The sequence below is a fragment of the Crassostrea angulata genome, chromosome 6 (genome assembly GCF_025612915.1).
Source record: "Crassostrea angulata isolate pt1a10 chromosome 6, ASM2561291v2, whole genome shotgun sequence".
Classification (NCBI taxonomy): Eukaryota; Metazoa; Mollusca; class Bivalvia; order Ostreida; family Ostreidae; genus Magallana; species Magallana angulata.
The window spans coordinates 6,316,538-6,330,241 of NC_069116.1; the positions used below are offsets into that span (position 1 = coordinate 6,316,538).

General features: G+C 33.5%; 1 protein-coding gene and 1 pseudogene across 1 annotated transcript; both read left to right on the forward strand.

Moving 5' to 3' along the window:
* The first annotated feature begins 552 nt into the window (after positions 1-552).
* On the forward strand, positions 553-2,577 carry LOC128186465 (uncharacterized; annotated as a pseudogene).
* Positions 2,578-9,196: 6,619 nt separating this feature from the next.
* Positions 9,197-13,262, forward strand: LOC128189886 (uncharacterized). Its single transcript, XM_052861673.1, has 2 exons — positions 9,197-9,309; positions 12,751-13,262. The coding sequence occupies exons 1-2, from the start codon at positions 9,246-9,248 to the stop codon at positions 13,158-13,160; spliced, it is 474 nt and encodes a 157-aa protein (XP_052717633.1). The 5' UTR covers positions 9,197-9,245; the 3' UTR covers positions 13,161-13,262.
* The last annotated feature ends 442 nt before the right edge of the window (positions 13,263-13,704 follow it).

Sequence of the window (13,704 nt, forward strand, 5' to 3'; positions counted from 1 at the left end):
CTTACTAGCATGCATACAACCTTGGATAATGTAGGTTTAATAGTTTTAAAATAGTGACCCCTGGACTAATATTGGGGACCCAAGCTGGATTAAAAGTTAAATGTAGAAGTATATATGGAAAATGTTTTAAAATCTTCTTCTCGAGAAATACAATGCTTCAATTTGTCAGATAACTTCGTAAGCATTCTCAAATAGTGTAGATTCGAAATTATAGAAGCCGTGACCCTCGATCTAATACTGGGCCCCAAGAGGTGTTCAAAGTTTAGCATAGAAGTATAGAGGGAAAATGTTTAAAAATCTTTTTCTAAGGAACTATATTGCTTCAGCTTGTGAGATTACTATGCAAGCATCCCTAAATAATGTAGATTCCAAATAAATAAAGCTTTGGCACTGTACTAATATGGTTGAAGGTCCTATAGTCGTGCGTGCCCTGTAGTCGTGCGCCATCTTGTTTGTTGTCGTATTTGGTCACGTGCCAAAATATTACGTCATAAACGGCTGATTTTGAAAGGGTGATATCCAGTGCGTATAAACAGAAACGAAGAGTTAAATATGCGGAATAAACAGGTAGGAAATTATAGAAACATATATTTTATGTGAAATATCCGCCATTTTGTTAATACCAAATTTACTATTTATAAAAATGCATGTTTACTGGGTTGAAGCGTACATTCTAGACATGAAAGGCACATGGCTAATTAGCATATCTAAATGTAGAGGTCACAATGTGTATCGATTGTTTCTACAGGCCAAACATTTTAATTGTTGGGTTATGAAAATGTTCATATTCCTTACATTTTTTGTAGACGTAATTATAACGCAGGAATAAATTTAATTGAGAGAGGGGCTAAAAACAATAATTTTAGTTGAGGGAAAAACACTTTTATACCTTTAATTTGAATTAAAAAATATTTGAATTTTTATTTACTATACTAAAAAAAAATTATTTGAATGGATTTAGATTTTAATCAGGAAATATTTGTCCAGTTTAAATCTATAAGAAATGTTCAATATTCTATTCATTGAATAGAATAATTCCTTTGTATTAAGAAGAAAAATTAAAAAGTCAAATCCCTTTTCATATTTTTAGATCCCAAAGAAAAAACCCAAAAGTAAATTCAGACAGTACAGTCCAACTCGACTCATAAATGCATATCTAGCTGTCAAAGAAAAAGGGACAAGTGTTCGCAAAGCTGCAAAGCAGTATAATGTCCCAACCCAAACTCTTCGCGACCGGGTCAAAGGGAAGGTAGACCTGGAGAAGGTAACTATGGGGCCAGCACCATTGCTTGGACAAGAAGAGGAGGCTATGCTTGTTTCGCATTTGAAAGCAATGGCCTCATTTGGTTATGGGTATACCCGAAAAGAGGTGACCAATATGGCATCTGACTTTGCCATTCAGCTACGCAAGAGAACCAAGCAGCAGAAACCTCTCACATTAAAATGATTTAGAGGGTTCATGAAGCGTTGGCCAGATCTGAAGGTTGTTAAGCCACGGGCATTGGAGTATCAACGCGCAAAATCATCGAATCCAGGAAATGTACAACGATACTTTGTTGAACTGTCGTCGATCCTCACAAAGTACAACTTATTTGATAAGCCCCATAGAATTTTTAATGTGGACGAGAAGGGGATCACACTCAACCATGCACCTCCTCCAGTGGTATCCGGCACTGGAGACACGCCACAAGCTGTAACAACAGGAAAATCCTCTACGGTTACCATTCTGGGATGTGGTAGTGCCTCTGGGGTTGCCATTCCACCATATTTTGTCTTTCCTGGCATGCGGATGAGGTCCGAGTTGATGGAAGGTTCAACACCTGGAGCAGCTGGTGATGTCACAGAGAGTGGATGGTCAAACTCTGTTATATTTCTTCAGTATTTACAGAGCCACTTTGTTCATTATGTTCCTGGTGGACTCGATGAACCAGTTCTGCTGCTATTAGATGGACATAGGTCTCACGTTTCAGTTGCAGCTGTTGAATGGGCAAAGGAACACAATATCGTGTTGCATGTTTTGCCAGCGCACACTAGTCATATTCTTCAGCCCATGGATGTTGGTTGCTATGGCCCTTTACAGAAAATTTATAACAATTTGTGCCACCAAAAGATGAGAGCAACATCAACAGTAATCACCAAACATGATATTTGTGCCCTAGCATGCCAGGCATACAGCAAAGCTTTATCAGCTCAAAATCTTCAGTCTGCCTTCCGCAAGTGTGGAATTTATCCTTTTAATGCTGATGTGGTGCCAGCAGAAGCTCTTGCCCCTTCTTCGGTATTGACTCAAAGGAACGAGGAAGAAGACAAGAGCGACTCTGATTTGGATGCAGATGAAAACAACAACAGTCAGGATTTTTTTGCAGAGCGAACTAGAGAGCTTGTTCGTATAAAATCAGAGGGATTAAAGGCCAAAAAAGATCGCAAAACCTTGAGCAAGATTACATCAGGCAGAGCAATTACTGAGCCGGAGGTATCAGCGAAAATTATGGAACATGTTTCAGCAGCAGCAGCCCCAAAACAGAGAAACAACATAAAAAATCAGACACTCCCTACCACCTCTACGAAGAATGGTAAAAGTCCAAAGTGTGGAAACAAGAAAAGGAAAACATCTCCTCAAACAAAAGGTCATTCACAGGAACCTGGACCCTCCAATGTGCAGCCAATTGACAACACATCTTCAAGGCAATACTTCCTATCCGAAGACTCTGAGGACGTCTCTATTTCTGAGGAAGAATTGTGTTGTATCTGTAAAATGTTCACCCCACATGCTGTTCGAAATAGCACATTCCTTATTTTTGTAAAGTGGGTACAGTGTGACAAATGTAGACATTGGGTGCACTTAAATTACTGCACTGACATCAGAGTAGTCCGGATAGGGGATCACTATCTATGCCCTCACTGTAAATAGAGAAGAATTTGAGTTTCGATTTTGTGTATACCTTGATCTTGATAAATTAATGTGATTCTTAAGATAGTATCAAATATCTGTTATCTTGAAATACAAATTAACCTGTATATGACTGTATCATAAGTTGTGAAATGATGAAATTCACCAAGATTATGAAACATAATTTATTTAACTTATTGTTAAATTTTCATAGCATTTGTTGGAATATGTTGATATTTAAGAATATATTTGATATGTTATTTGTGACATCAAAATGAAAAAGTTACAAACCACACAAAATTTACTTTTCTTGGCCTCATTTTTGCTTGCATATCCGGGTGCACGACTACTGGTTCCAAACAAAGATGGCGACCATAATTCCTCGCTTCGTTTCGGCCTCGATAATTAGCTGTTTAAAGCACTTTTTCAAAGCACTTTAATGTATTTTAGATACACAGAAAATCAGAATACAGTTCAGTAAGTTTAATTATCTTGACAAATAATCTTAACCGCTCAATAAATCAGATTATTTCTTAAGCGCACGACTACTGGGCACACGAGGATACTGGGGCCCCAAGAGGGGTTCAAAGTTTAACATAGAAAGATATATTGAAAATGCTTTTAAAAGTTTTTCTCGAGAACTATAATGCTACAGTTTGTGAGATTACTATGCAATAATCTTCAAATTGTGTAAACTCTAATGTAGTGGAACCAAGAGTTATCTTTTTTGATGTTGTTCTGTACAGTCTGAGAGTTATTCCTCTTGATGTGGAACTCTTCTACATTCATTTTTTCAGGCTGTGTACGTGCGGTCCCGCCGCAGTGCTACACATTTTCATTCCTATGTTACCATTTATGTTGTTAAAGCCAACTATAAACCTCGGACCAATACTGCGGCCCCATAAAGGGGTTCAATGTTTTAAAATAGAAAAAGCATATGCTACAAAATAGAATGTCACAAGGAACTGCTGTTCAGGTGAGCGATGTGGCCCATGGGCCTCTTGTATTAAAGAGATAAAGTATAACTAGATATAAATGTAAAACATTGAATATTGCAGTATGAGAACTGTCAAAAGACAATTAAGATTAGGTGGAAAAAAATAACAAAAACCGTTTTAAAAACCAAGTCCTTTAAAAGATCATCAAAGGTTTTATAGGACTTTAAGAGAGCTGGGCGGTCGTGGCCATTTTTAGACCGTATTAAAGTGGAGCTATAAAGATAACAGTATAAAGATAAAGGAAAATACTAAAATTTATGGAGTTTTTCTTCTATGAATAAAAATTTCATAGCAAAATAAATCATATCAAACATTGAAGGTAGATCAGATGGGTTATTTGTTTACCACCCAGCCTCCTAAAATAGGTGCAATAGTTTAACCCTAATAATGTACTGGGTCTATATTAAAGTAAGTCTAACTATGAATTTAGCACTATATTAATATGCCTGATCTATTTTTTTTAAAATTAAGTCTGAATCATTTTTTGGTTCCGTCATCATCCTAATGATTTTTTTGTGGCAATAAAATAAACAGAACAACAAAACTGCGTTTGGTATTGTTAAGTTGAATACACAGACCTGCTATGAGTGGGGGTTGTCTCTGCTGTGGCACTACAACAGGTGGTACAGGTGAATGAGGTTATCCAAAGACATCACGTAACTATTATTACTGTTATTGACTGGATAAACATAATAACATTTGTTTTGTTTAAATAAAAATAAAAATTGTATGCTTCCATAGTCCGTTATCTCCTGTTTTATATTTTGTTTAATTTAAACAATATTTATTGAATTTATCAATAGCAGGTACGCATAATTGACCAAGTGAACAATAAGATTGGGAAACAAGCCAAAAGGCCTATACAAATCCCTCTCTTGGGTAAAAGATGCAAATTACATAAAGAAAACCCACAGAAAACTTATATGCAGGTAAAACCATCCAAAGTATATCAATCAAAAGTTGGACGAAAAAAAAATACAGTTTGACATGTGTATAATTACTAGGCAGTTGGAGTTATAAATGCATTATTTACTAGTGAGCTAATCCCACGAGCGTAAATGAACATGTAATACGAAAGTTAATAAGACAATATGCGTATTACGAATTGTTATTTTAAAGAGCATGCTTATAACATCTATATGTATTAATCTATGCTACAAGCTTTTTACATCCTAAGAAAGGATCTTTAACTAAAATAGAAAAAATATCAAAGTTACACTAAGTACCCTGGAAACGTTTGCTCTCGATGATAAATTTTTGAACCATATAAAAACTGTATCATCATCGTTGCTGACATGGATCCCGGTAAGCGTGTTCCAAGAGACTTAATGTTATGTTATATTCATAAAATTTATGTAGAATATAAATGAATTTCAAATTAATTTTATATACAACTAAAGGTAGAACTGAGGATTGGTCATACGGTTCGGGCCTTGGTTATACGAGTCCTTCGCCATCTTCTATCTAACACTGTGTTCACTTGTACAATACCTTTAAGCCAATATTTGATCAGATATTATTTATAAGACATTGCACGTGTAGCTTCAGATCTGTGCTCTACTAGAGAAGTCGGACTGACATGCCGAAGATATACGTTTATAGCATCTCTTATACTAATTAAAGTACTGAAAGTACTTGAAAGGGGTTAGCAAGCTAGATGTCAAACTGTTGGGAATATTTGAGTAAAGATTTTTTTTTATGTACTGTAGAGGTCATGTACAAGCTCAGAAAAGTTCATCAATTTAGTGTAAGACAAGCCAATGTCCTTCCTTTCTTTGATTTCAATGTGTTTTATCTCTAAAATGATTTGAAAAGAAAATATACATCAACTATTCTAATGTCTACCCATTGCTAAGATAAGCATTTAAGCTTTAAAATTTTCTTAAATTATAACCTAATATAGTGTATTTTGGTGCAGAAATAAATAAATTATCTGATTCTGCTCCATTGTGCTAAAATTTGGCTGATGATTTCCTGGACCTTGTGGCCTTGTGAGCTGAAGCTCACTGTAGGAAAACAAAGGTATAAATATTTTGGCATCTATAGATAGAAGATCTTATGATAGTTGTTAAATGAAAAAGCCTTACTGATTTTTTACAGAAAAATGTATAAAATATTACATCTTATCTTCACACGACCTTCCAAAAATTTTTGGAAATTTCTAGAAAATTATACAGTTTGCATACTCTATTTATGAAACATTTATTAAGAGTTATATATTTAGTTAACAACAAAATATAGATTATCTAAATTGACCAGAAAGTTTTTGTTTGATAGTCTCTTGAACATGTATACCTCCATACTGTTTAACTAATCTAACATGGTATTTTTGCAAGCATTGGGAAAACGGAATGTGTACCAAATAAACATAATCTAACAGGCACTAAAAGTATATACTCATTCAACCTGTATATATATATATATTGCTGTACCAAGGCTTTATTTATCTACATATATATATATATATATATATATATATATATATATATATATTAAAATTTTGGTCCTAGTCGGCAAAATAGTAGAAACAAGTTCAATAGTACCCCCCCCCCCCCCCCCACTTTTACCACCAAGTGTTTTGACATAGTTATGGTTTTCCTCTGCTTTTGACAAATATGAGCAATATATTTGTACTGAAGCCACCAATCTATACATGTCCAATATCTTAAATCAAAGACAAGTCATCTTAGCCTGTGGGACTACCTTAAATAAAACTGACGCTAGCCGGACAATTAAAAGCACCTCACCAGTTTCCTTACATTCCTTAAATGAAACAGAGAACCTCTTGTACCCAAACAAAACAACAAACTTCAAGATATTGAACAAAAAATAAACAACTAACTGAATAACTTATAATTATATATTATTATAAAATATACATAAAAATATCAACATCTACAACACGAAAATGAGTCGTGGTAGGTAAATACCTGCTTACACGCTTTTTGTCTATTAACAGGACTTGAATTTCTGAGAACACCGTTTAAGCTGGTATTTTGTCCATTTTAAGTGAATTGGATCAAATCTTTCAGTCTAATATGCTTAGGTCAAGAAAACATGTACGTGTTCCTTTCTTTAAATATACTTGTAAATTGAAACTCAATCAAACTGCTTCGTTTAACTGAAACCTCCCAATTGGTAATATGTTTTTGATTATCATGAATTTGCAAATATGCATGTATGCAATATGAGCTGTAAATGTATGACTATTTTGCGGAAAAAGTGGCAGTTATTTCAAATACTAAAATATTTTTGCCTTGATTACCAATTATAAAGCATGTTTATCTAAATTACTCCGAAATGTATGGACAACTTATAAAGGCGGAGTTGGAAATTCATTGGGGCATACGTGTTACATAAGAAACGCAATATAGATTTTATTGACATACCCGACTTATAAATTAGTTCCCACTGTTGCGCTACCTCACCCAACAAACACAACTAGAACCATGCGGGCCGCTGTTTTCGTGACACTTCTCCTTCCACTTTGCTGTTGGTCGTACCACTATAAAGGTAAGTGTTAATGTTGTTTAAATCATTGTTCTTATATACTTCCATATCGGATAAAACATAACATTGAAACCTTTTTTTTCTTTTATATATTCATCATTTTGTGCAATGACGTCCGATACAAGTAGTCGCTCATCACAAAATTCCTTCACTTACAAAATACCATAACACACATTTTTTCATCCGTTAATACCGAGTTTTGTCTACCTGTTAAGCATCCAGTCAGTAACACTTAAATTGTGCATCATATATGCGTATTTGCTAATATGTTCACAATCTTTAGAATGAAACATTTCATTCTTAATGAGACCTAGTCTAATTATACCTAACCTAGATATTTTGATGAATTATTTTTGCATGTAGATTTACTACTTTATCAATCATGTTAAGATTTAAAAAATATTTATTGACCGAGTTGCTAGGGGGTCGTCTCGAAAGTTAACACTTTTTACTTTGGGACCCCATGGCGCTGTCATAAAAGGGCTAAATTTTTACTTTTTTTTCATATTTGTTTTTATATTTCTGCCCTAGGTATTACATTTTCTTTCAAATATAGGAAAACAATTGTGAAAAGTCATCAAATGGTGAAATTCTGAAAAAATGTTTACTTGTAGGTCGGTCCAGTTGATTTTTTCTCCAAAAAATTGGCACATTGTGGTATATATTGGCTAATGAAATTATATTTTAACGAAATATCACTTTTAAATGCTAATATGTTTCTCCTAATGCTGTGTCAATAAATTCTAAATTGTAAAATCCATCGCTGCCTCGAATAAATGAGCTAATAAATATACTTTTTTCATTGGCTTTATGCATAGTATAAAGACCCTATTTTAAACCTCCTCCCCTAAAATTTACCTGCATTTAGATCAATGACATACCGCTTGTCAATCAAACAAGAAACAATAGCTTGGGCAAAATAGTAGAAACAAGTTCAATAGTACCCCCCCCCCCCCCACTTTTACCACCAAGTGTTTTGACATAGTTATGGTTTTCCTCTGCTTTTGACAAATATGAGCAATATATTTGTACTGAAGCCACCAATCTATACATGTCCAATATCTTAAATCAAAGACAAGTCATCTTAGCCTGTGGGACTACCTTAAATAAAACTGACGCTAGCCGGACAATTAAAAGCACCTCACCAGTTTCCTTACATTCCTTAAATGAAACAGAGAACCTCTTGTACCCAAACAAAACAACAAACTTCAAGATATTGAACAAAAAATAAACAACTAACTGAATAACTTATAATTATATATTATTATAAAATATACATAAAAATATCAACATCTACAACACGAAAATGAGTCGTGGTAGGTAAATACCTGCTTACACGCTTTTTGTCTATTAACAGGACTTGAATTTCTGAGAACACCGTTTAAGCTGGTATTTTGTCCATTTTAAGTGAATTGGATCAAATCTTTCAGTCTAATATGCTTAGGTCAAGAAAACATGTACGTGTTCCTTTCTTTAAATATACTTGTAAATTGAAACTCAATCAAACTGCTTCGTTTAACTGAAACCTCCCAATTGGTAATATGTTTTTGATTATCATGAATTTGCAAATATGCATGTATGCAATATGAGCTGTAAATGTATGACTATTTTGCGGAAAAAGTGGCAGTTATTTCAAATACTAAAATATTTTTGCCTTGATTACCAATTATAAAGCATGTTTATCTAAATTACTCCGAAATGTATGGACAACTTATAAAGGCGGAGTTGGAAATTCATTGGGGCATACGTGTTACATAAGAAACGCAATATAGATTTTATTGACATACCCGACTTATAAATTAGTTCCCACTGTTGCGCTACCTCACCCAACAAACACAACTAGAACCATGCGGGCCGCTGTTTTCGTGACACTTCTCCTTCCACTTTGCTGTTGGTCGTACCACTATAAAGGTAAGTGTTAATGTTGTTTAAATCATTGTTCTTATATACTTCCATATCGGATAAAACATAACATTGAAACCTTTTTTTTCTTTTATATATTCATCATTTTGTGCAATGACGTCCGATACAAGTAGTCGCTCATCACAAAATTCCTTCACTTACAAAATACCATAACACACATTTTTTCATCCGTTAATACCGAGTTTTGTCTACCTGTTAAGCATCCAGTCAGTAACACTTAAATTGTGCATCATATATGCGTATTTGCTAATATGTTCACAATCTTTAGAATGAAACATTTCATTCTTAATGAGACCTAGTCTAATTATACCTAACCTAGATATTTTGATGAATTATTTTTGCATGTAGATTTACTACTTTATCAATCATGTTAAGATTTAAAAAATATTTATTGACCGAGTTGCTAGGGGGTCGTCTCGAAAGTTAACACTTTTTACTTTGGGACCCCATGGCGCTGTCATAAAAGGGCTAAATTTTTACTTTTTTTTCATATTTGTTTTTATATTTCTGCCCTAGGTATTACATTTTCTTTCAAATATAGGAAAACAATTGTGAAAAGTCATCAAATGGTGAAATTCTGAAAAAATGTTTACTTGTAGGTCGGTCCAGTTGATTTTTTCTCCAAAAAATTGGCACATTGTGGTATATATTGGCTAATGAAATTATATTTTAACGAAATATCACTTTTAAATGCTAATATGTTTCTCCTAATGCTGTGTCAATAAATTCTAAATTGTAAAATCCATCGCTGCCTCGAATAAATGAGCTAATAAATATACTTTTTTCATTGGCTTTATGCATAGTATAAAGACCCTATTTTAAACCTCCTCCCCTAAAATTTACCTGCATTTAGATCAATGACATACCGCTTGTCAATCAAACAAGAAACAATAGCTTGGGCCCTGATTGACAGGTTTGGCCAAGCTTGTCAGCTGGACGCCGAGACCGGATGTGTTGATATCAATTAGCGGTTCAATTAACTAACGAGCATCATTCCCTTTTAAATCTACCGCAAATATCTCGTATTTTTAAACATTTCTTTGCAATGAATCGGTAGGCCTACTTTAACACTGCATGATTGCATCACGAAGAGAAATATGTCCAAAGTAAGATACCTAAGAACGTATTAGTTGTTGGAACTGAATAAGAGGGAATTTAGTGCTTGTAAAGAGAATAAGACTGCCCCAGAGAAAAAATAGAAACGTTTCTGATGAAGCAGTACAAGCTATTCTTTAACGATATAAAAAACGGCCCGAGTTTCCTCAAAGAATGTCTACTATGCGTTCTCGTTGACTTAAAAAAAATATTCAACAGCCTATTACCGCAAGAATATTAATGGAAGACGGTTTGTCCAGACTCTGACAGAAAATTATCAATTCATCAATTATATATGATATCATCTATTTATAAAACTTCAGAGATAATGTTGAAATAAAAATGGTCCCGATTTTGGTCAACAATTATTTTTTCGATTTTAATATTCACAATGCTTCATTAAGACATTTTTAATAGGCAACCAAAATTTGAGTGTCATTTGTTGAGTTATAAGCGAGTTACAGAGCTTACAATTCTTCGCTATGTAAACAAAGCGTTTGTTTACAATTTGAATGTTGAAATGAAAATTCCAGTTTTAGACCTCAAATGAATGTGTTAATCGTTAAGAACTGTTTATTTTAAAATGCTTAAAATGAAGAAAAAATTAGACAAATCAGCCTGAAAAAGATTTTTTACTGGTATATTGAACCTATGTAAACAAAAACAGGGCACGAGCCTTGTTTAAATGACGAAAAATTGTGAGCCCTGTATCTTGCTTAAAACTCATCGACTGGCACCCAAATTTCATTTGATCATTAGAAATGCATTCCTAAAGCATCGTAAATAATAAAAACAGAAAAATAAAATTTGACCAAAATCGTGACCATGCCCCTTTAAATTAAATAAACTTAAAATTACTCACTCCAGGTAAATAACACCTGTGTTAATTAGGCCCTGTCTACTTTTCCAGTAACCTTGCGGTCATAAATAAAAATAGGTCTTTAAAAAACCGGGAAACGATGACGTAATAAGCGCTTTTTAAGCATTTTACCCAATCAAATTCATAAAATAACAATTTTTCAACTCATAAACGTTACATACAACGTTAATTTTGTATAAAAACGCAGTTCAGAAGAAGTTACAATTTTGCACCAGTCCTACTCTTGCATGAAATTAAAAAGATGCTCATATTCATGCGCACTCGAATTGTACTCGGCCTAGTCGACTTTTTCGTGTCGTCCGTAATCGTTAGAATGAAAACTACTCGAACATATTCTAACCGAAATCACCTTCGAACCCCGCCTACCTCATGAATATTCATCACTTCCACAAAAGAAAATATTTTCAATATAAAGCATTAGATTCAAACGAAAAAAAAAATATATAGTATTATATTTGTATTATAATTGACTCAGTCACCCTTTCGTAAAGAAAATTTCACCAATCGCGTTAAATAATAATAAAGATTATAAAAATAAAGTTCCCTGAATTTTCCCAGGATGAGTTATAATTTTTTTTTTCGTTCTTTGACCAAATAATTAATATTTTATAAAATTTCAGAGTATTCTTTTAATTGTGTGCTGGATATGTCGAGTAATAGCAAAAATAAGTAACTAATGAATGTTTTAAGTGTCGTAATCGTTGAACACATCTATATTTTTTTTATTTGAAAGGATTTGAAAGATACATAAAAAGATACTTAGCTCTATTTTTTACCGTATTTTTTCTATCAAATGCATCAACTAACGGAGGGGGTGGGGATTTAGAAGATATTAAACCTTTCCTAAACGGGTCACTTGACATACAAGTTTGTCATCTTACCAGAAATGATCGAATGGTGTTATGTACTAGGAAATTTTTTACAATTATAATATTTATGCTGGTTTACTTTCTGGTAAATTTTCAAGGTTTTATCTTTTCTACTAAGAGAGTAAGTTGTTCAATAATTTCCGAACATCTGTGGTATCATGTGTACACTTACCTAGTATATTTTTATGTGGCAATAAGAAACCATAATATAATTAAAAAGTGTCATATACAAATGAATTCTTAAATAAATAATAACTCAATCATATAACGTTTGTAACATGTAAAATTGTTCTGCATTCCTTTGTTAAAATTAATTTTATACCTATTGATGGCTTAGCTTTGTGAGAACTTTTTTTGCTCATGTAATTACGATGTCACTCTTTTTACTTTTCAAAAGAACATGTGAAGGTTTTCACAAGGACCATAGGGATACATGCATATGAAAAATAATAGATAATAATACAAAATTAATTTGAGTGTACCTGAAGACAAAATAAGTTTCTTCTTTTTACATATAATGGGCAGCTCTATGAATAAACGAGCTAGACTTACGAGTATATTTTTTATTCATTTTTATTATTTCAGCGATTTCCACGCCAGTTGCTTTCCATGCTTGTTTAACGACAAATGGAAACTCTCTGGGACGACTCCATGTCTTACCTTTTGACAGAGTAATTACAGATACCTGGGAGGGTTACATCCGACACAGTAGTTCCTATAGAATACCTGTCACTGGTGTTTATGTGATAACCTGGGTAACTCCTGTTGTCGGCAATATTCCGCTAGAACTAGTTATAAATGGGCAACAGCGAGGTCGCACCGCTCCAGCGAGTCCTAAGGGTGAAGGCAAATCTCAGACCACGACTGGAGTGGCAGTTTTGTTCCTTTACCGACGCGACGTTGTTTCGATCCGTACCCATCCGGATTTTCATCCAGTCGGATTTATTGCCAACAACAAATGGCAAGATAGTTGTCTCTCGCTGTGGAGAATTTAATTATTCCCGAGTAAGAACGTTTCAATCCATTTCTGTAAATAAATATAGAAATCTGGAAGTTTATCATTGAAAAGCTTATCAATAAAATGATTTAAAGTGTTACCTATTTTTACGACTACGATACATCTGTTGATACAGAATTTATATCAGTGATGAAAAAGGTATGGGAAATGTACAATTCTGAAAACATTAACAATCTGTCTGTCTGCCTCACTCGTCACGTTTTATATTAACTGTTCACAAAATCATTATCGTTAAAATTAGTATTATCATATAAATTTATTTAGCCCAGAGATTTTCTTTGTTTCACAAGCTTGATAAAATAATCCACCGAAAATAATAAACAACAATAAAAAGCTTTGCTGGGATCTATATATTTTTTATGGAATGGTTCCCTAAATATCCATGCAATTGTTCAATAAGTTTTTTGCTCTAAACAGTTTATTAAACCTCCTAATGCGCAGGTTTGTTTTCAATTTAGAAATCAATATTTAAGAGTTGAACAACATAGAAGCATGTCAGTATTTGACCCAGATCATTGCAC